This window comes from Trachypithecus francoisi, unplaced genomic scaffold, assembly GCF_009764315.1.
Source record: "Trachypithecus francoisi isolate TF-2019V2 unplaced genomic scaffold, Tfra_2.0 Lachesis_group16, whole genome shotgun sequence".
Classification (NCBI taxonomy): Eukaryota; Metazoa; Chordata; class Mammalia; order Primates; family Cercopithecidae; genus Trachypithecus; species Trachypithecus francoisi.
In genome coordinates, this window is record NW_022681461.1 from 94,462,500 (window position 1) to 94,485,206 (window position 22,707).

At 55.2% G+C, this 22,707-nt stretch overlaps 1 protein-coding gene across 14 annotated transcripts in view; it reads right to left on the minus strand.

The window, feature by feature from the left end:
- CACNA1B (calcium voltage-gated channel subunit alpha1 B) overlaps window positions 1–22,707 on the minus strand; it is a 252,505-nt gene that overhangs the window by 97,922 nt on the left and 131,876 nt on the right. For 7 of the 14 annotated variants that reach the window (XM_033238339.1, XM_033238335.1, XM_033238336.1 and 4 more), the window contains 5 exons: window positions 20,249–20,366; window positions 17,027–17,094; window positions 13,943–14,049; window positions 4,791–5,591; window positions 3,455–3,672 (listed from right to left, as the gene is read on the minus strand). In XM_033238339.1, coding sequence (XP_033094230.1) covers window positions 3,455–3,672; window positions 4,791–5,591; window positions 13,943–14,049; window positions 17,027–17,094; window positions 20,249–20,366 — 1,312 coding nt within the window. Of the gene's footprint in view, window positions 1–3,454; window positions 3,673–4,790; window positions 5,592–9,981; window positions 10,045–13,942; window positions 14,050–17,026; window positions 17,095–20,248; window positions 20,367–22,707 lie in introns of all 14 variants that reach the window. The other 7 variants (XM_033238326.1, XM_033238327.1, XM_033238331.1 and 4 more) reach the window with 2 other exon arrangements.

Genomic DNA, 22,707 nt, shown 5'->3' on the forward strand with positions numbered 1-22,707 from the left:
TTGTTCACTAGCATAAAGCCTGTTTCCTCCAAATTTCTTTTCAGAGAACTTTTGTTCACAGTAAGTTACAGGAATCACATATGGATGTTTTTGAAAAGCACAACAAGTTTCAATAAAGGAGGTATCTAAAGCAATTGCTTATTAATAGCTATTTTAACTGGTAATCAGGAAACAATATGCAAAGTATTTATGTTCTATTATGATTATTAGTTTTCATTGTTTAACTGTGCTTTAATTATATTTTACAAAATTGGTTATGAATTTTTAGTTGACACATAACACATTATAATGTTTTGCCATTTAAAATAATGGGGCCAGGCACGGTGGCTCACGCCTGTAATCCCAGCACTTCGGGAGGCCAAGGCAGGTGGATCACTTGAGGTCAGGAGTTTGAGATCAGCCTGGCCAACAAGGCGAAACCCTATCTCTACTAAAATACAAAAATCAGCCAGGTGTGGTGGCAGGCACCTGTAATCCCAGCTACTCGGGAGGCTGACAGGAGGTGGAGCCGAGATTGTGCCATTGCACTCCAGCCTGGGCGACAGAGCAAGACTCAGTCTCAAAAAAAAAAAAAAAAAAAAAAAAGTGGGGTGGGTGTGAAAATGAGACCCTCTTTTAGAACATTTGATTTTCAGGAATGGAGCTGTGAAGTTAAGCAATAGATAACTCTATGTCATTGATATTTAAACCTTATGATCCTCAAATGTGACAAAAGAAAGCTACAGAACACATCTCGCTTAAAAATATCAATCCAAAAACCCTACAAAAAATGTTAAACAGAATCCAATGGCATATTACAAAATAAATATAATAACCATTTGGGTTTATTCTAAGATTGCAAAGATATTTCATATCAAAAACTTCATTACTATAAATCCCCGTATCTAAGGGGAAAAAATAAATGATCTCTATGGATGATGAAAAGGTCTTCAACAAAATTCAACACCTATTCCAGATTAAAACACTTACTGAAGTAGGAACTAATGGATACTGTATAACATAATTTTACAGACACACAGACACACATACACACACACACACACACACACATGCGCGCACACCCCTCAGGCCCCAAACCAAAATTTTATTTAGTGTAGGTAGAAATAAGGTGATGTCCAGTCATTCCATTGTTATCTGACACTGAAATCAGACAAAAAAATAATAATGAGCGGTATAAGACTTAGAAAGAAAGAGTTAGAAGTGTATTTTCAGAAGTTTTAATAATGTATCTGGGGAAAAAAGGGGGAATCACAGTGAAACTAATAAACAATTTGAGGATTCAGAAAAGTAGCAGGACACATAATCAACATATAAAAACTAATAGCCTAGATTTCTATTTCTAGTAGAAGTAATAACAGGGACCAGACAATCACTTATTTTTAACAATCAAAAACAACAGACACTAAGAGAATGAAAAACCAAGCTACAGACTGGGAGAAAATGCTTGCAAAACACATATCTGATGAAAGACTTGTATCCAAAATATACAAAGAACTCCTAAAACTCAACAATTATAAAACAAACAACCAGCATAAAAAGTGGGTAAAAGATTTGAATAGGAACCTCATCAAGGAAAATTATACACATGGCAAATAAGCATTTTAAAAGATGCTCAACATCATATGTCATTAGGAAATTGCAAAATAAACAAGATATCATTACACGCTTAATTATAATAGCTCAAATCCAAAGTACTGACAACACTGGATATTGGCAAGGATATGGAGCAACAGGAACTCTCATTCATTGCTGGTGGGAATGCAAAATGGTACAGTCCCTTTGGAAGATAGTTTGTCAGTTTCTTATAAAGATAAACATAGTCTTACCATATAATCCAATAATCATGCTGTTAAGTATTTACCCAAATGAGTTGAAAACTTATGACCACACAAAAACCTGAACATGAATGTTTATAGCAGTTTTATTCATAATTGCCAAAAACTGGAAGCAACAAGATATCCTTCAATAGGTGAATAAATAAACTGTGGTACACCCAAAAGACAGAATATTAATCCAATGCTAAAAACAAATGAGTTGTCAAGCCACAAAAAAAATAGGAAACTTAAGTGCATATTGCTAATGGAAAGAAGCCAATCGGAAAAGGCTGTATACTCTATGATTCCAACCCTATGACAGTCTAGAAAAAGCGAAACTATAGGGACAGTGAAAAGATCAGTGGTTGCCAGCAGGGGTGTGGAGAAGAGCATATGGAGCCTGGGGAGGAGTCACATCTGGATTCCTGCCGATAAAAGTCAGGTAGGGACCCTAGGCTCATCCTCAAGTTGATCCACAGACAATCAGGTGAGGGAGCTGGGCAGGCAGACTCACTTGTGCCCATGGGAAGTGAACAAGTAAAGGAATCAAGGGCAACTTTCCTCCAAGGAAGCAAAAGAAAAGGGGAGGCTGAGCAGTTAGAGGCTGTGTCTTCCATGGTTATACCTGGAATTGAGAGCCAGTCCACAGGCCCCAGGTGAGAGCACCTGAGCAAGAGAGAATGTCATACACACGTCTGTGTGTGGAGATCCATCTGCAAACATGGGCATGCACACCACTGTGTGTGGGGGATGCGTCTGCAAACACGGGCACGCACACATCTCTGTGTGGGGATGCATCTGCAAACATGGGCATGCATGTGGTGGCACCTGATTGAGTCTGTCTGGTCTGCTTATGACCTAAATGCTTCTGCTGGCATTCATGTGAGTCCTGTTTCTATGGCCTCTCTTCTACCCCTTTTCTCTCTGTACTTAAGAAAGGAGGGCTCCTCCTTGACGCCCATGAAATGCCCGTGCACCTTCCCCACCATGTAAAGGACCTGTATTTGTAATCTCTCCCTATTAGACAGGCTTGAAGACAGGAATGACATCTTGGTCCCCTGTGCCCTCAGGGACTGCACACAGGCAGGCATGGGAAGGCTGCTCACTAGGGATGTCCCAAGCATGTGAGCAAGCAAGGGGAGGAAAGAAAGCAGCTCAAATAAAGGCCTAGGAGCAGCCTCAGAGCATGGATGGCATCGGCCCGTGACCACATGGGCAGACATGGTGGAGAGCCTCCTCCTCTGCAGCCCCTCGCTCTCAGCCCCAGTCAAGGCCGTGCACAGAGTCCTCAGCAGCTTTTGTGCAACCATCAAGAGTTGTGGTCTGTCTTCCTGACAAGACTGTCTCCCTCCTGCTGTGCTCTCAGCACTCTAACGTAGCACTTGGCACTTAGTTGGCAATGTGCAAATATTCTGGGAAGGAAGGAGAATGGAGCTCAACCTCAGTTATCTCTGGGGCACTTAGAAATCAACAGGACATCAAGGGACAGATGTTGACAGCAAAGGACTCCCTCTCCAGCCAGGAGAACAATTCACAGAGGCAGGCTGGGTCCCCAGTGGCTGCTGTGGAACAGGAGGGAATGGGGGTTGCTGGACCTGCACAAGATGGGCCCTGCCCTACTGGCACAGGGAGATACTCACTGGGAACGACCGTGGCTTCCCCAGGAGGGCCTGTCAGCATCACTGGGATGTGTACAACAGTGCTCGCGTCTGGGGGCTGACTGCCCATGCGAGTGACATTCCGCTGATTGTCTGCATCCTCTGGCTGTTCCTCCACCTTCTGGAGACAGGTGCTGGGTAGCGTGTGCACAGGGCCCACAGTCACCGTCCCACTGGTCTCCAGGTCACAGTGTGGCTCCCTGCAATCAAGAATGAACATCAGGCCTGGGCGCGGTGGCTCACACCTGTGATCCCGGCACCGGGAGGCCGAGGCCGAGGCAGGAGGATCGCTTGAGCCCAGGAGTTCAAGACCAGCCTGGGGCATATAGCGAAACCCCATCTCTACAAAAATTAAAAAATTAGCTGGGCATGGTGACACGTGCCTGTAGTCCCAGCTATTCAGGCTGGGAAGGCTGAGGTGGGAGGACCGCTTCAGCCCGGGAAGTTGAGGCTGCAGTGAGCCATGATTGCGCCACTGCACTCTACCCTGGGTGACAGTGCAGCCCTGTCTCCAATAATAATAAAATAATAATGCACATCAGCAAAATCCTATCAACCAAAACCCTTAAACCTCCATGCAGACCAACTAAATCTATGACCACCTGCTCTGCTACTCTGGCATTCTGTATGTTTTTAAAATTAACCTCTACACCTCTGTGTCTTTAGTCTGAAAGGCAGGGTGGGGCGGACCCATTGACACACACAGACAGGGCGGCAGCTGGGTTGACCCCGGGCTGGGGTCTCCAGTGGCAAGTATTCTGGTTGGTTTGTGGCCAGTGGGTATCTGGCAACTGCTGGTCTTGGCCACTGGACCAGCTACCCCAGGCCCTCACAGAGTCGGTTAGTCCTGCCCCAGGGAGCAAGCTGGGCCAGCTGGGGTTCTTCCTGTCATGGTCACACAGCCTGGCCCCCACACCCCACTCTGCGCCCAGCCCACTGGCCTGCTCAGGCTTCCCTCGGGCCGTCCTGCCTCTCTCCTTCCTTCCTCCACAGCAATCCCCAACTTTCTCTTCTCCCAGGGCCACTTTGTTCTTTCCAAACCAATCGCAACAATTCCCACTTAAGCTCTCCCTTCTTAAATAACACTGGTATTCACGCACCACACATTGAAGTCTTTTACACGTCGACCCTCCAATGCAGGATTGTCACCACCCTCTCGTGAACGGCATGCGGAGATCCCAGCCGGGACTGCCCTGGACAGGGCAGCGTGGTCGGTGGTGCAGCCTCCGCCGTGGATCCCATTCCCGCAGCCAGCACTGGGGCTCGCAACGCCCGGGTCAACCCCTCCCTCACCGAACCCGCCCAGCCGCGGACTCACCTGGGCTGGTGGTTCCGGAGCTCCTTCTCCTTGTCGGCTTCCACTATCTCGGCCTCCTTCTCCGTGGCCTCCTTCTCTATGGCCTCCTTCTCCATAGCCTCGTGCGCAGGCTGCGCCTTGTGCCGGGCCCTGTGCCGCCGCGCCGGCTCCTCCCCGCTCTCCACCTCCCGGGGCCCAGCTCGGGGGCCGCCACGGTGCCGTGCGCGCCGCTCGCTCTTGGCGCCGGCGCACTCCTTGCTCGGATCCTGGTGCCGATGCGCGCGGTGGCGTCGGGGCTCCCGCTCGGGCGCCTCTTCCGGGGAGCCGCGCCGGTGGTGCCGCCGGCCGCCCTCGGGGCCCGGGCCTCGGCTGCGCTCGCTCCGTCCCTCCGGGGGCCCCGCAGCCTCCTTGCTGTGGCTGCGGTGCGGCCGCGGCCGCTCCTCCCGGGCAACAGGCTCCCCACTCTCCGCCTTCGGGGCCTCTACTCGGTCCTGATCCCCCGCCGCGGGGGTCTTGTCCTTGTCGCGGTGCCGGTGGTGCCTGCGCGGAGGGTCGACGCCCTCGGGGGCCTCCGCAGCCTCCGGCCGGGCCTTGCCTCCCGTGGGACCCCGTGCGCCGTCGCGGCCCAGCTCCACCACCAGCGGCCGGTCCAGGTGCGTCTTCATGTCGGGCCGCAGGTGGCGCGTCGTGGCGAAGCGCAGCCGCTCCTCGGGGTCCATCTCGCTGTACAGCGCCTCGCAGCTGGCCCGCAGGTTCTGCAGCCGTAGCTGGCTGGCCCGCTGCTCCCACACCGAGCGCGCCTTGGCCGAGTTCTGCTGCCTGCTGCGGGGAGACCGGCGGTGAGCGTGGCCCCACGCCTCCGCCCGCCCGCCGCTCTCCAGGGGGGCCACAATGGACACACAGCAATGGAGCAATGGCGCAGGGAGGTGGGAGGCGTGGCCGCGGGAGCCCCCACACCCCTCAGGGGACGCGGATCAGCTGGGGAACGCCCAAGGGAACAGAATTCAGCCCCGCCCCCCACGGTGTCCCACAGGACCCGCAAGGTGACAGCACCAACCTGTCAAGAGGACCCCTGGGGGCTCAAGAAGGCCGAGGGGTACAGGACAGTGGGAATGCACCAGACAGGCCAAGCAGGTGGGTGGGCGGCTGGCCAAGGCCACCGCGGGAGGGAAGGGCACATTACAAAGGGGCATGACCGATGGAGAGACAGGAGCCAGGGAGGCCCTGCAGCCTCCCTGGGAGCTGGCCCCTGCTCTAGCACCAGTACAGCTGCTACAGGAAGGGCGGGACACACAGCCCCTTCTACAGAGGCACTTCCCCATGGCTACCTCCAGGAGGCAGGCCACCAGCCAGGTGAAAAGGCTGTTTGCCAGGGAACCCCGGAGGCAGGTGCTGGGGCAGAGCAGACAGCAGCCAAGGGAGCACCTGGCCCTCTCAGGAGCAAAGGCAGAGCCTCTGCCAGTCCCCGAGGTGGTCAGCCGCAGCCCCGCAGCTGCCTCCTGGCTCAGTGACCAGGAGGCCAGAAGTCAGGTCTGAAGCTGGAAATGCCCCCTCCCGTGGCCACCACCAGTGCCCTCCTCTCTCTTGACCACGGAAAGCCCCTCCCTCCACTGGGAGCAGAGCCAGAACATGGTCCCCGGAGCCCTCCAGCACCAGGAATGGCCAGTGGTCCAGGCTCCGCCCTCACTGCATGGGCTACCAAATGCCTTGACCCCTACTCCAATGTCATGGGCCCAAGTACCTCCTCTATTCACACATCACACATGGGGCTCCATAGCCCAGAGTGCATAGGAAGCCATTTGCATTCTGGGCCTTCTGCTGAGTAGGACCACCTTTGGATAAGGTCTTATTATCCCAATACTGAGCTCCCCCATCGCCAAGGAGAAACCTCATCTGAGGCCTGAGGCCCACCCTGGAGGCTCCCAGGCTGCTGGATGGCTTTGGCGGCAGCAGTGACTACCCCAACAATGAGGGCCATGGCATCTGTCTCCTGCAACCGCCACGTGGTGCTCTGGGCACAGTGCCCACTTCAAACAGTCCTTACAACCACCTCAAGAATCAGGTGCTACGCTTGTCCCCATTTCACAGATGAAGATACTGAGACTAAAGAGAGGATGTTACTTGCTCAGGGTCCCACAGGGAGTCAGGATCAGACACAGGCAAGGGCAAAAAGGAAAAACATTTGTAAAGAAGACATGAGTCCTTGGCCAGACCCCAACTGCACTAACAGCACAGGCTACAACCATGGCCTGCAGAGGGCCAGGCCGGTGGCCACCAGCTCCAGGGCCCTGAGCCGCTGAGCACCACTCTGACCTGCAAAGACAGACCTCAAGAAGGCCAAGGGGTACAGGACAGTGGGAATGCACCAGACAGGCCAAGCAGGTGGGTGGGCGGCTAGCCAAGGCCACCACGAGAGGGAAGGGCACATTACAAAGGGTCTTATTATCCCAATACTGAGCTCCCCCATCGCCAAGGAGAAACCTCATCTGAGGCCTGAGGCCTCAACCCTGAGGCACAACCCTGCAGCTGGCCCATCCCAAGCAGGTGGACAGTAAATCCTGCCCCTTTGTAGAAGTCCGGGCTGCAGTGGGAGCAATGTCCCGGGGCAGCACCTTGCACCAATGAAAGCGGAAGTGTGGTGTCTGTGTCTCGCCTGGGAGCTTGGGTGGGGTGGGGGCAGGTAGGGCTACCTGTAGGGGCCGTCAGCAGACCCCCAGCCTCAGTTGAAGCCCCCAGCCATGACCTGTATCCCTGATGCATTGAAACTGTGCTACCCTGCTCTCAGGGGTGCCCTACAACTGACCCACAGAGGACCCACCAACCCCAGCAGGGACCAAGACAAAAGGGCTCTACTGCCAACAGTGCTGAGTGGTGTAAAACAGAAGGCAGCCCGGGGGCGTGCACCAGGCACAGGAGTCCTGTGAGGGCGGAGGCTGTTCACTGCCTCAAGTCTCCCAGTGCACTCCAGTGCCTGAGAGGGGCCTGGGCTCTGAGCCACTTGGTCGGCAGGGTGGCCTGCTCTGAGGAAGACATGAATCTTGGGGACCAGAATCGCAGTGAGGACCATGGGGGAACATGCAGAGGCACAGGGTCTGTGTGAAGGTGGGGTGGGCTCCATACCACATAGCCTTGCCCTCACCCTTGCATTCAGGTACGGCTCCTTCTCGCCCAGGAAACACCTGGAGCAGGGAGAGGCCAAGCTGTCTGCCAGACTGGGGGCGCTGTCAGGCTGGCAGACTCCCCTGTGACTACCCGGGGAAGAGCGAGAGGCTGAGCAGCCTACGCTAGAGGCACCTGCCCACCCCACTGCAGCCCCACTGGCTCCACCTGGCCTGTTCCTTCTGGGCCTATCTGCTGTTCTTGGCCCTAATATCATCAGAGACTGTCTGCATCTGCCCTCACTCGGCCAGTAGTACCACCAGGTTCCTCTCTGGAGGTATCCCCTAGGTCTCTGAATCTGTGTGCTGGGGCTGTCTGCATGGCGTCTTGAGTCAGCCTGCACCTCCCCTGGCCACTGTCTCTGTCCTTGCTCTATCTGGCACGTATCCACACCAACTTAAAGTGAAGTGTGGCTGGTGACTAATCCAGGCAAAGTCCTGGTTTAAAAGGGCTCTTTAAGGAGGTCACATGGATGACTGGCACCCCTGTATCCTGGCCTCAGCTGGTAGGCACAACCCAGCTGTTCCAGGGAGGAGGGTTCAGTCACACTCAGCCAGGTGCTGTGGCAGAGCAGAGGCAGACACTGTGGAGGACAGCTCAGCCACACTCAGCTGGGTGCTGTGGGGAACTGCAGGACTCAGAAGTGGCCTCGAGGCGCTCTGTGGTCCTGCTTTGAAGTCTCTGGACTCAGATAACCCGCACCTGCTGACAAAATGAAGCAGCCCTAGTATGCCACCATGGATATCCGTCATCTGCATTTTTTTTTTTTTTTTTTTTTTTGGAGACGGAGTCTTGCTCTGTCACCCAGGCTGGAGTGTGCAGTGGTATGACTTCGGCTCATTGCAACCTCTGCCTCCCGGATTCAAGCAATTCTCCTGCCTCAGCCTCCCACGTAGCTGAGACTATAGGCACTCGCAACCACTCCTGGCTAATTTTTAGTATTTTAGTAGAGACGGGGTTTCACCGTGTTGCCCAGGCTGGTCTTGAACTCCTGAGCTCAGGGAATCTGCCCACCCCAGCCTCTCAAAGTGCTGGGATTACAGGTGTGAGCCACCGTGCCCAGCCACCATCTGCATCTTACATCTTATTCTACCCTGCGGATGGATTCAGGATCCAGCATGCTTTCTTGCCCCAGGAGACGTCAGTGCCTCTGAGAGCCAGCAGCAAACAGTGCTCGGAGAAAGACTGAGCCCAGCTCCACGCTGGCTGCCAGCAAGGAAGCACCGGGCAAGGGGGTCAGGGGCAGCAGGGGCCTCACCACCATCAGGACACAGACAGGACACCTGGTCACTTCCATCAGGTGCCAGGTGGCCTAACTGCACCTGACCACTTCAGGGACCCCTCACCTGTAGGGCCTGGCCTGCAGAGTCTTCCCCTGGAGGGCAAGGCCAGGCCCTGCAGGTGAGGGGTCCCTGAAGTGGTCAGGAAGCCATTCGTGAGCACTTCCCCATGAGAAGCTGCCCGAGGGGAGGCCAGCCAGTCACTCCCTGGAGGGCCACCCTGGGGTTTCCACATCTCTGCCTCAGGCCCTGGGTGGTCTACTGTAAGCTTCACAAGTGGACAACAGCTCTCTGCTCTTGCTAGAACGAGGACTTCCTGAGAATCACAGACACAGTCCCTCCCGAGTAAGGGGCCTGGGAGGAGCCATAAACGTCCCCGGTGAGCCCCTAAAGAGCACTCTCTGCTGTGCCTGCTCACAGGGCCCTGGCCTCATGGGAACCACAAGGAGACCTGAGCCCATGGCACCCAGTCCACTCAGGAGAAGCAGACACACTCCAGACACCGGAGGGAGTGGACACAACAGTCAGCAGACAAAAAGACAGAGACCAGGAGGGAAAGGAGGAGGGGCTGAGCACAGAGCGTCTGACCCCGTGGCAGGACTCGGGGACGTCAGGGAGCAAGCCCACCATTCCCCGCTCAGGCCACGGAAGCCTGGAGCTGCCCCATGAAGCAAATGGCTTGCGGTGAGAAAGCAGAGTTAGGAGTGGAAGGAAGGTGTCTACATGTAGTTATCATGAAGCCATGGATGGAATATCATAGCAGAGCGACTCACGGTGAGTTCACGCTGGAGACAGATGAGCTGCGAGATACAGTACCTCGAGCTTGCTTTACAAAACTGCACATGCAAAAAACAGAACAGACAGAAGTGAGAAAATCAGAGAGAGTTCTGAGAGAACCAGTGACACTGAGAGCCACGCCAGTGTAGGCGCAGGCTGCCGTGTGCATCTGGACAGGAGGCCGCGGACGCGTCTGTCAGATGGGCACCAGCCGAGACCTCAGGGTGAAAGAGAAGTTGAGAACCAATTCCACACATGCAGAAAAGTGAGACTGCAGAAAAGTGAGACAGCAAACCCTGTAATTGCTGGAAGACAGAAGCCATTAGCTTGGGGACCCATCCATCACTCAGCACACACTGCCCAGGACAGGCAGTGCGGCTGGGAAGACCCAACACCAAGTTTCCTGCAGCTCCAAACAGCCCCCAGCACCCTGAGGTGGGAGGCTGACCGCACTGTCTCCTGGCCCTGGAGATGGGGCAGCACAGGCTAACAAAGGAGGCAAGGGTGCCCTTTCCAGAGATGCCCTTCCCGGAGATGCCGCCTGGGCCCTGCTGCCAAACCCACCTGCCTTCCCGGCGACCACCTGGGCCCCACTCTGGTTCCAGCCCCAGGGCTCCCCAGGCTGCAACCCAGGCGCTTCCAGGCCACCAGGACACCTCCAGGGCAAATCAAGCTACACCCCAACCCACCTTCCTTTTGGATGCAGTTCCAGCCATTTCCAAGTGACTTTCCAAGGCTTTTCTAAAACCAACAGAAGGAAACCAAAGTTTCCTTTACAGCCATTTCCCTCCAGTTAGCTTCCCAGGGGAGGGCCAGGTGGGCTCCAACCCCTCCTTCTCATAACCAAGGTCTCTGTGCCTTTGTGGGCAGTCAAAGCAGCTTACTTGCCCACAGGCTCTGGGTGCAAACAGGCATGTGTGTGTGAGAGGGTGTGTGAGTGTGACACTGTGAGTGATGAGTGTGTGAGACTGTGAATGTGTGAGATTGTGTGTGTACGTGAGAGTGCGGGATGATTATAACTGAATGTGTGAGACTGTGAGTGTTGTGAGGGTGAATCTGTGTGTCTGTGTGAGTCTGTGTGTATGATGCTGTTTCTGTGCCTGTGTAACTGTGTGTCTGTGGGTACCTGTGTATAAGTGTGTATGTGAGCCTGTGTGCCTGTGTGTGTGTGTGTGCCTGCCTGTATGTATTTGTGTGTGTGTGTGTGTGTGTGTGTGTGTGATTCTGCAGGCTGCCAGTGGTCAGAAATCCACGTGAGGATGAGATTGACCCAGCAAAGAACCAGGAAGACATGTCCCTTCAAGCAGCTGTCACCTGAGGCCCAGGATATGCACAGCACTGCATGCAACACACTAGGGCGCCCTTCTGAGGTAGGTTCTGGCATGTGTGTGTGTGTGTGTGTGTGTGTGATTCTGCAGGCTGCCAGTGGTCAGAAATCCACGTGAGGATGAGATTGACCCAGCAAAGAACCAGGAAGACATGTCCCTTCAAGCAGCTGTCACCTGAGGCCCAGGATATGCACAGCACTGCACGCAACACACTAGGGTGCCCTTCTGAGGTAGGTTCTGGCACCGTCTGTGTCAAGCCAAACAGAGCATCACTGAGAGCCTCTTAAACACCAAGGACACCCCAAGTCCTCCCAGCACCCAGCCCGGCATTGGCCCCACTCCGCAGGTCACACAGCACAGCTGTGGGGGGCAGGAGCAGGGCGAAGGGTACTCAAGGGCACTGCTCTCGCCCAACCCAGCAGCTCAAGGTGCTGGAAATGGGAGCAGGACAGGTGGCACTGCTCGTCCCACCAGGAGAACAGGAAGCAGACGAGGACAGATGACAGACAGCTTTCAGCCCTCGGAGGTCTCAGCACAACACAGGCACGCAAACAGCAGCAGCAGGGCCAGGCCTCGCCAGGTGCAGGGCCCTCCTTGAAGGAAACCTCTGAAGGTGGATTCCTGCAGGATCTCTTGTGGTGGAAATCAGACTGGCTGTCATGTCCAACCGGTGGGCTGAGGACATGCCACCGAGGATGAGGGCCCACAGCTGCACCTCAGGCAGGGACCATGGGGGCTGACACCTGGATGCCTCGGGCAGGCTCGGGCTGGCTGCCCCTTGCCACGTGTGAGGGCTGCAGCCTGCTTGAGTTGAGGATGCTGGCGCCGGAGCTGACACCTGGCTCCAGACCCACCTTGAGGAAGAACACCTAGGGGTCCCCCGGCAGAAAAGAAGCTCTTTCCTCATGTAGGAATCAGCGTGGTGCTCAGGCCAACAGGTGGTGTCGATGTACCCTGTGCCCAAGGATGCCAGTGTACTGCCTTGTTCCTGCAGAGCAGTGTCTCCAAAGCAGGACAGGGCAGCAGATAAGGAAATATCCAGCCTCCTTTTCAGGCAGCCTGACTCAGGCTCCGTGACTGCCGGGGCCCTGGCAGCCTCTTCGGCAAGGTTTCAGCCCAGATGGGAGTGGACACCCTCCCATACCCCCAAGAGGAGGCAGGCCCTGCAGGCAGCAGGGGTCAAGGGACAAGTGCTCGCCTCTAGGAACAGCAGAGAAGGCAAGTCCTAAAGAGAACAACCCAAGGCCTGCATGAGGCCAGGAGCTGAACACACCACTCGCCCCCTCTGCGGCAGACCACCCACCTGCAGAGCTCACGGAGCCCTGGCAGCAACCCCTGGACCAAGTAACCAAACTAAATGGACTAAATAACTAACGGACCAAATAACCGAATTGGCCAAGACAATGAAAGATCGAAATTAAACAACTGAGGACTGAGCCCCCAGCAGTCTTCTGCATGATGGCCACTGTGTCCACAGCTGCCAGCTTCCCCTGCAGGCGGCTCCCATCCCTGCCTGAGTCCCCGGCGGGCTGCAGCCTCTTCTAGCTGCTGCTGCCCCAAAGACCAGCACTTTCTGCTAGGCTTAGAGACAGGCCCTCCGCAAACACATCTTCCTGGTGCCCTCCAGGCAGGATCAGGGCTGGTATGGGTGTGCACACACTCAGCACATGCACTCACACACGGTCACTGTGCAACTCTCAAGTGCACACACACACACACCTAGCACACTCATCCACATGCCAACATGCTTACATAGTGCAGACACACGTCACTACAGATGTACCTATGGCTGTGCCCGGCCCTGTGCTCCGTGTTCGCGGCAGGGCGGGCGGCCAGCTGAAGGGCAGGGTCCCACCCATCAGCATGGGGAATGGGAGGTGTGAGGGGTGGGCATATGCAGCCAGACATAGCCAGCGACTCCAGACCTCACTTCAGCTGGGCTCAGAGAACAAGCTCCCAGTAGGGGCATCTCTGCACTCTTGTGGCCCACCCTGTGACCAGGCCATGGGCCAGACTCCTGCCTCCCTTCCCAGGGACTGACCTCCCACAGCTCAGCTCACTGCAGCCTTTGGCCCTGGGCTGGACGCTTTGCCCAAACTCTAAAGCCCCTAACGCCTCCAAATGCGCTTCTGTGGAATAAGCCGTTTTCGCCAGAATAACTTCCTCTAACCTCTGTCCCAGTACCAAACACTTGAGAGACATTTTTGGAAACTGCAGTAAGTCTCTCAGGCTGCTCAGGTATCACCTAGAATCTCTTGGCTCATAAAATACATTTCTGAAAAGCTGTGCATAAAATCAACTTACTGACTCCCTCCCCTAACTGATTCACAGTTGTCTGGGGAGGGGCCTGGAGCCACCCTGAGGCCATCCAGGGAGTGAATATCATGGCAGACAATCCCAGCCACAATGTGAGGGCTGTGCCTAGCCAGACCCTGGCCCTGTTCACACTGAGAAAAAGCCCTGGAGCCCCCAGGCTATCATCTCAGTTCTGAGGAGGGACTGTGTCCTCACCAGCCAAGGCCAAGGGCCCTCTGAGGAAGCCTCTGGAAGGGGTGCCCTGGGGAGGGCCCAGCCATGGGACCTGCAGCAGCCCCACTGCCACCCCACGGTCCGGTCCCAGGAGCCTTACGCAGCGATGGAGATGTTCGCGGCAGACATGGGGCTGACTTCGGCCACTTCTTTGGCCTTTTGCAGAGCAAGCTTCTGATTGGCTGCTTCTTCCATCTCCTCTTCATCCTGTGTGAGCAAAGAGAAATGTCCAGCTCCCCTCACTGTGTTACAGCCACTCTAATGCCATCAGCTCTTCCTCCAGGGGCCTCAAAAAATACACAGGGCTGCTCTCTGTCCAGTGGAGACAGGCAGCCAACCCGAGTGAACGTGGCCCCCCACGGGCCATTCCACAGGAGCTCTCTCTGGTGCTCTCCAGGGCCTCCCCTTCTGTGTCTGTGACTCAAAGGTCATGGTTGCTGGGGTTCCTTCCTCAGTGCCCTCTTGCTTCTGCTGTCTCCCTGGAGGCGACAGCCTCACCTCTGTGCTATCCTGACCTTATTCTGAGCTCTAGCCCAGGTACCCAGCCACTGACTGGATATTTTCATTTGTTTGTTTTGCTTTTTGTTATTTGTTTTTTTCAGAGACAGGGTCTTGCTCTGTCACCCAAGCTGCAGGGCAATGGTGCAATCTCAGCTCACTGCAGCCTCGACCTCCCAGGCTTAAGTGATCCTCTCACCTCAGCCTTCCACGCAGCTGGGACTCCAAGCATGTGTCATCACACCTGGCTAATTTTTTTTTAATTCAATTTTTCTTGAACTTCTAGGCTCAAGCACTCCCAAAGTGCTGGGAGTGCAGGTGTGAGCTACCACGCCTGGCCTTCAGCCTGTCTGTACCATGGCACCTTGAACTTGCCCATTAAAAGGCAAATCTGTCCCTCCTTTTGTCCCACCTGTCCCCCCGGAGCATCAGTCACACTTGAACATGGCCAAGAGCAAGGGCAAGAGGCTCTGCACCCATGGCTGAGTCCTGACCCAGCACTGCCCACAAGCACTGCCGCCAGGAGGGTGTCCAGTGGGCCACGCACCACCTTTGAGTTTTTCTACCTGGAGCCAGCAGACCACGTCTGTCCCGTGTCCCCAGCTGTGGCTGTGAGAAGCCTCTCCCTGTCTCCCCTGCTCCTGGGTAGCCACCTGCAGTGCCTGGCCCTGAGCTCCACATGGCTCCTGCACTCAGGGCTGGGCATGTGCACAGGTGCAGGCAGGTGCGGTTTCCTCTGCCCCCTCTGGCCCTGACTCCAAGTCACTAAACAAGACCAACATGCTCAGCACCTGGATTCTGGATCCATGGTTCTAGGCTGAGACCACAGGCCCCAGAAGGGAAGCTACGACTTCCATGTTGTCCATCTGGACTGGAGCCACCACTGTTTCCTCACAATCCTGAAGCCCAGACCCACCTGGCTCCCCTGGGAGTCAGCATTCCCAATATTCCCTAAAAAGTCCTTGAATCTTCTTTCAGGGCACAACACTAACAAAAACTAAGTCCCTTGTTAGCTGCCTGCAAATTTCCCTCTACAGAGAAGAGACCTTCAAACCTCAAGCCCAGAGAGGAGGCAAAGCCAGACCCGGCAGGAAACACCTACACCCAGCTCCCTCCTGGAGGATCCGGCTCCATCCAGCTTCCCATCCTCTGGGGCAGGGACTTCACCAGTCACTCCAGGGAGTGTTCTAAAGTCCCCTGGAAGGTCTAAAACAAATTCAAGTTTATCCTCACTTCAAAAAGTACATAGTGCTGTAATACTTTAGTGGGAGTATAAGGGAAGGGGATGGTTGAGTCATAACCTTTGGGGCTCTTGGTCAGCCCAGAAAAATGCCCACAGCCAGACACAGACAGGCCCCCAGTGGCCCCAATTCTCAGAGAAGAAATTCCTGAATTAGGCCAGTTACGCAAAAGGGGGCCACCAATGAGGGTACATGTATGTGGACACAGGGCCCCAAGGACACAGCTTCCTCCCTCACGACAGAACTTAAAGAGACGGTGGGGCCCCAGCGCTCCAGTGCAGCCCACCCAGGACAGCTAGGGCCCTCCAAGGCAACCACAGAACCAAGGAGAGCTCTGTGGGTGCTTGGGCTCCCCCAACCCAAGCAGCCCAGGCTGAAGACAGGAACAGGCAGAAGCCAGAAACCAGAGCACCAGGGAGGAATCCAGGCCCCTAGGCATAGCCATGGCCCAGGTCTGGAGGCGTGGGAGTAAGAAGGCTGAACAGAAGCAAAGGGAGGCTCAGGCTGCAGCTGGCACACTGCATGGACCATGCCCCCCTCCCGGAGAGCTGGGCTGGGGGGAGCAGGGACACCTGCACAGCACTCACTCCTAGAGAAGCTCTGTGGCACACCTGCTTCTCTGCTGCCCAGGGATAGAAATCCTGAACCTGCCTCTCTCAGCCCCAGAACAAGGAAGGCATGGAGACACTGGACTGGAGTGACGGAGCTGTGTCAGACCCCTAGACGTGCACAGGTGCATGCAGACACCTGTCCAGGGATGGTGCACAGGCAGAAGAGGGCACACGGTGACACGCACAGAGAATGGTGCCCACACAGCTACATGCTGATGTACAGAGCATGCACGTGGGACGTTTCCAGCGTGGTTCACGCCAAACCAGAAGGCTCACCACCTCTGCCAGGAGCTAGGGCTTGAGTCAACACACAAGCCTGCGACTCAGATGGCAGGTGGCCACACTACAAGTGTCCAGGGATGGGGAGAGCATGACCAGGCGGGGGCATGTCATCCGGAGGGATATCACAGAGAGAGACATGTACAGTCGCATCCCCCACCAGGTTCAGGGATGAGAGGAATATTAAAATAGCACCCGCTGGGCACTGCCTGAAGCAGCAGCTATCCCACTGTGGCACAGCTGTGCTGGGACAGGCCACCAGCTGCTCCTCCCGCTCCTGCTCCCAGCACACCCTGCCGTTCAGGCCGTTCTTCCTGGTGCTGGCTTCTCTGAGAGCCTGCCTGTCCATCTGCCTTCAGGGCTCTGGCTCTCCCTGCATTCTCAGCTCCAGCCTCCAGCCCCTGAGTGACAGACCAGCCTCTGCCCGCCAGGACCCGAGGCAACGCTCCTGGACAGGGGACACATGAGGCCCTAACCCAGGACCCAGACTCCTCCTGGCTACAGCCACATTCAAGTGGCATGGGCTGACACCAGCCCCTCCCTGTCCCCACCTACCTTAGTCAGCTCCTGGGCGTTGGCCAGGTTGTCCACAGCGATGGCCAGGAAGACATTCAGCAGAGTGTCTGGTTGGGTCCAGCTGAGGAAGGGAACCTCTGCCCCACACGGCCCCACAGTCACACTGCAGCTTCCCCCATCTCCCCAAATCCCAACCAGCCTCCAGTCTCCTTCCCTTGGCACCTACCAGCTCCCCCAGGCCCCATCCCCAGACACACTCCAGCCCAGCCACTAGGCCCTCCAGCTCCCTGTTCCCTCCTCACCTCCAGCCTCTCTGCCAATCCCTCCTTTGTTCAGCCTCCCATCACCCAGCCTCTTCCTGGGTGCCCACCTGAGCCTCTTCCCCCAACCCAGCTCTTTTGGGCTGACTGTGCAGGTGCAAAGCTCAGAGGCTGTGCTGGAGCCATTTGCCTCTGCCTCCTAACGAGGGCCCACAGCCTGCTGTGCTCCCAACTCCCCAAGCTCCGACCAGCACAAGAAGCCTCCCCACAAACAGCTTCTACTCCACAGGCTCCAGGTAGGGCTCCACTGCCTTCTGGGTCCTGTGAGCAGAGACCACCTCAGACAAACTACGAGCATGCAAACCCACCCGTGGCCAGCACATGCTGGGTCCCAGGTCCTAGGCCCACAGATGCCACCTAGTGCTACCTTCCCCTCCTTTTCCATTTCCTTTCCCGCATGGTGTCCTGGGGCCTCTCCCTTGCAGCATCCCCCCTCTAGATCACAGGACTCCCGTCAGGCCATGGAGACGGCAGATGGCATGATCTGGTTCCTGGGACTGCACCTTGCCTCAACTGACCCCCCAGGAGCCCGGTGTGAGGTGCTGCCCCACCGTGTAGACATGAAGCAACCAAGGCCCAGAGGAAAGCACCTGCCACAGGTCCCGGCACAGGCACCACCCAGGGTGGGCGGCCTCCTCCTCAGAGCTCCCGGGACCAGGTCCTTGTCCGGTCACGGTGTTTTTCTTTGCAAAAGGAACTCTTCACCCGTCACCGGAGGCTGCCTTTTCCCGAACGCTCAGCTCCCTGCCCCTGCGCAGTTTCCCAGAACCACCCCTGACATAGTCAGGACCCTGGCTGTGACTCGGATCTGTCCCTCCAGACCCTGGCCATTAGGGGTACCCTCCTGGCCATTTTATCACTCCAGGTTTCTCAGCCCAGGCCCTGCTGGCATTTGGGGCTGGGCAGGCATTTGTGGCTGGGCAATCCTCTATGGGATGGCAGGGAGCACCCCTGGTCTCCGTCCACTTGAGGCCGGAGCCTCAAGTTGTCAGCCCCTCCCCGTCAGTGCTGACAACCAAAAGTGACTCAGACACTGCCAAATGTGCCACAGCATCTGTGGGGAGAGGAAGTTGCCCCCGTTAGAACCTTGCACTCCACGTGATCGAGCGGGTTTCACCACAGGCCTGCGACTCACCCTGCCCAGGCTGCAGCCACTCTCCCTGTGGTGCTGGCCTGTGCCAGGCTGAGGAGCAGCTGGCTCTGTATGAGGCCAACAGCAGTGACCCAGGCAGGTCAGGTCCCTCCCTGGCTGGACAGGTAACCCCTCCCTGGGGGTCAAGGGAGCACATATCCCAGGCCAGAGCCTCACAGGCAAGTCCACACAGAGCTCCAGCAGATCCCACAGGGCAGGACATTGAGGCCAGGCTGACACCTCCAGGCACTAGCCACAGCCACCGACACCCTCAGAGGCTTTCATGCCCAGAAAGCAGGACCAAGGGCCATGCCCCTTGGGATCCAGCAGGAGTGACGCTGAGTGGATGGGAGGGGGACGCTTGTGGCCAGCATACCTGGCCTGAGTGTGAGGGTCAGACTCGGCTATGGCGAACCACTGGCCACTGCTCTGTCTCAAGGCAGAGGCACCTCCTTCTGGATGCTGGCTGTCCTGTCTGAGGCCTCCGTCCCTCTCTGACAATTGTGGCTGCCTTTCTTTGGTGCCTCCAGTGCCAGCCCCAGGGCCACCCATCTCCAAAGCAGACACTGCCCCCTCAGGCTCCCTGGAGCCCCTCCTAGGCTCACACTCAGCTTCCCAGGGAAGCTGGATCCCCCACTCTGGGGACCAGGACCTGAGCTGCAGCCTAAGGACCACCCCGTGACAAACAAGGCTGAGAGAGTGAGCCCCTGCTGGGCCAGCCTAGGAGAGGTGGAACAAGGAATGAGGAGACAGGGAGGCAGAGACAGGAAAGAAGGTGAAGTGTGCAAGGGCACTGACGGCACCAGCACCAGTGAGGCAGAGATGAGGACGGAGAGACGGGGTGAGTGGCTGTCGTGTGTGAGGAGGTCGAGGGAGAAGCAGAGCCAGGAGGTCAACTGTGAGACATTGTCTCTAGCTCCTCAGGGTCCTGCAGGGTGTTCTGCCACAACGGTTCTCAAAGTGGGGTCCCCAGACCAGCAACACGGGCTCCCCTGGCAGCCTGTGAGAACGCACATTCTCAGGCCCCAGCCCAGCCCCACTGCCTCTGACACCCCGGGCTAGGGCTGGAATCCAGGCTTACCATCCCTTAGGGGACTGTGATGCTCAGGTGAGTTTGAGAACCAAAGACACTTCTCCTAGGCCTTAACTTCCCACCTCAGCTACAGGGGGACCCACACTCACACTGCTGGTCATAGCGCTCACCCTCGCCTGTACAATGAACGCTGCAGTTCTCCCTCCAGATCTTCCTCGGCCCCAGCCCTGTCCCTATCATGGCCCTTGGCTGAGGCAGAGCTCACCACCGGCTGCTGGACTCGCCCTGACCCCACAGACCCACCCTCTGACTCAAGGTCCTGAAACAGCCCAACTGTCATCCTCCACAGAAAACCTTTCCTTACATTTCTCTGCAAAGGGGACGGTATCAGTAGGCGGAAGGGCTCCTTTTTAAAGTCCAGTGCCAAAACCTAAATACGCAATTAAATCAAAGTGAAAACAAAAACCCACCTGCCCAGAGTGTGAGGCTCCCCGACTGCTGCTCAGAGTCCGTAAGGGCCTGCTGCTGGCCGCACCCACCCCCACCTCTGGATACTCCCACACGCAGCAGCTCATGCTCCCTCAGGCTGAGTCCCGCAGCCTCCAGACTCCTGCGCTCCAGCCACCTGCAGAATGTTCTCCATCTGCACTCAACTCTGAGAATGCATCTCTCACCTCCATGACCCCCAGTCCTCCTGGAGGGATCCACGTGGCGGCCATGAGGAAAAGGAGGGCCAAGCACTGACCACCCTCTGCCCCAGTCCCACAGAAGGATACAGTTTCCGAACAGCGTCAGGACAATGAAGTAAAAGGAGGAGAACATGCCTTTGCTGACGCCGCCTTGCGATTCGATCCCGTGATACATCACTGCATTCCAGTCCTCTCCCGTCAGGATCTGCCAGGATGGAGAGAACACAGGGCAAGCCCCCGTGGCTGCCTTCCCCATACACACGCACCCTCACCCACACAAGTGCATGTGCACCGTCACGTCCACGCGCACCGCCATGTCCACATACGCACATCCAGGCCTTTAGATGCTGCTGCTTCCGAAGGTCTGGGCATCCCAGGGTCCTCCAGAAAAGCTTCCAGAAGGACATGGCTGCAGAACTCGGTCTTAAAAGATTAACATGCTCTAGGTTTTCAGCCAGAAATGAAAAGGGAGCTCCCAACAGGAGAAGGAGGTGGGCAGAGCTGAGGGCAGCAGTGAGCTGAGGCATGGACAGACAAAGCAGCGCCATCCACATCACTGTGCTACCGTCGAGAAAGCCGAGGTTCAAAGGGGACTGGGCTGCACACGGCCACCCAGCAGAAGCAGAGCCTTATGCTCTCAGTTCCTGCCACCCCACTTGGTGGGTTCAGCCTCAAAGTCTGGCTAAATGCAACCCTTGTCCTAGTAGCAAACTCATGTCTCTTTTCCACTTTTATGTTTGGAAACATACAAGAAAATAATAAATACTCGTGTGTCCCCCACCCAAAATGGAAATTCTGCCCCATGTGCAACGATCCCCCTCCTCATGACCAACTCCAACCAGCGATCTGACACAGATCGAAGTCTTTTTTCTTTTGTAACTTTCTATTTATTATTTGTGGGTGTTTTTAAATTTTTTTTTTTTTTTTTTTGAGACGGAGTCTCGGTCTATCGCCCAGGCTGGAGTACAGTGGCCGGATCTCAGCTCACTGCAAGCTCCGCCTCCCGGGTTTACGCCATTCTCCTGCCTCAGCCTCCCAAGTAGTGGGACCACAGGCGCCCGCCACCATGCCCGACTAATTTTTTGTATTTTTAGTAGAGATGGGGTTTCACCGTGTTAGCCAGGATGGTCTGGATCTCCTGACCTCGTGATCCACCTGCCTCAGCCTCCCAAAGTGCTGCGATTACAGGCGTGAGCCACCATGCCCGGCCGTTTTTAGTTTTTTTTTACCAATACATAATATTTGTACATATTTTAGGGTACTTAATGGTATTTTGATACATGCATACAATGTGTAATGATCAAATAGGGTATTCAGCATATCCATCACCTCAAACATTTAGCATTGTGTTGGGAACGTCTTAAACCTTTTCTTCTGATTATTGTGAAATAGACAATATATTGTTGTTAGTTATAGTCACCCTACCATTCTATCAAACACTAGGACTCGCTCCTTCTGTCTAACTATGTTTGTACCCCTTAACCAGCCTCTCTTCATGCCCCTTCCCACGGCCTTCCCACCTTCTGGTAGCCATCATTCTAACCTCTACCTCCAAATCAGCTTTTTTGCTCTCACATCTGAGGGGGAACATGTGAAGTTTGTCTTTCTGTGCCTGGCTTATTTCACTTAACTTAATGACCTCCACTTCTATCCATGTTGCTGCAAATGACAGGATTTCCTTCTTTCTGTGGCTGAATAGTATTCTGTTACATATATACACCATATTTTCTGTATCCTTTCATCTGTTGACAAGCACTGAGGCTGATCCCGTATCTTTGCTACTGTGAATAGTGCTGTCATGAGCATGAGGAGGAAGGCACCACTTCCATGTTCCAACTTCCTTTCCTTTGGATAAACACCCAGCAGTGGGATTTTTGCAGTATGGCTCCTCTTGAGGAGCCTCCATACTGTTTCCCAGAGTGGCTGGACTAATTTACATTCCTTTCAACAGTATGAGAGAGTTCCCTTCTCTCCATATCCTTGCCAGCATTTATCATTTTTTGTCTTTGATAATAGCCACCCCAAATGGGTGAGACGATACCTCACTGTGGTTTGGATTTGTCTTTGCCTGATGATTAGTGATGCTGAGTATTTTTTCATACGTCTCTTGGCCATTTGTATGTCTTCTTTTGAGAAATGTCTATTCAGAGCCTTTGCCCACTTTTAAATGTGATTATTTGGTTTTTTTGCTGTTGAGTTGTTTGAGTTCCTTGTATATTGTGGATAGTAACCCCTTGTTGGATGAATGGATCCAAGTCTTTAGGGTTCCACTACACATCACACACATACACGTATGTATAAACAGAATACCGCATATGTGCTAAACATGCACAGGAAGGTACAAGACTACACGTCATTCTTCAACTTGCTGTTTTCATTCAACAATACAGCTTTGAGGTTTCTCCATTCTTTTTTTTTTTTTTTTGAGACAGGGTCTTGTTCTGCTTCCCAGGCTGGAGTGCAGTGGTGTGATCTCGGCTCACTGCAACCTCTGCTTTCCAGGCTCAATCAATCCTCACACCTCAGCCTCCTGAGTAGCTGGGTCC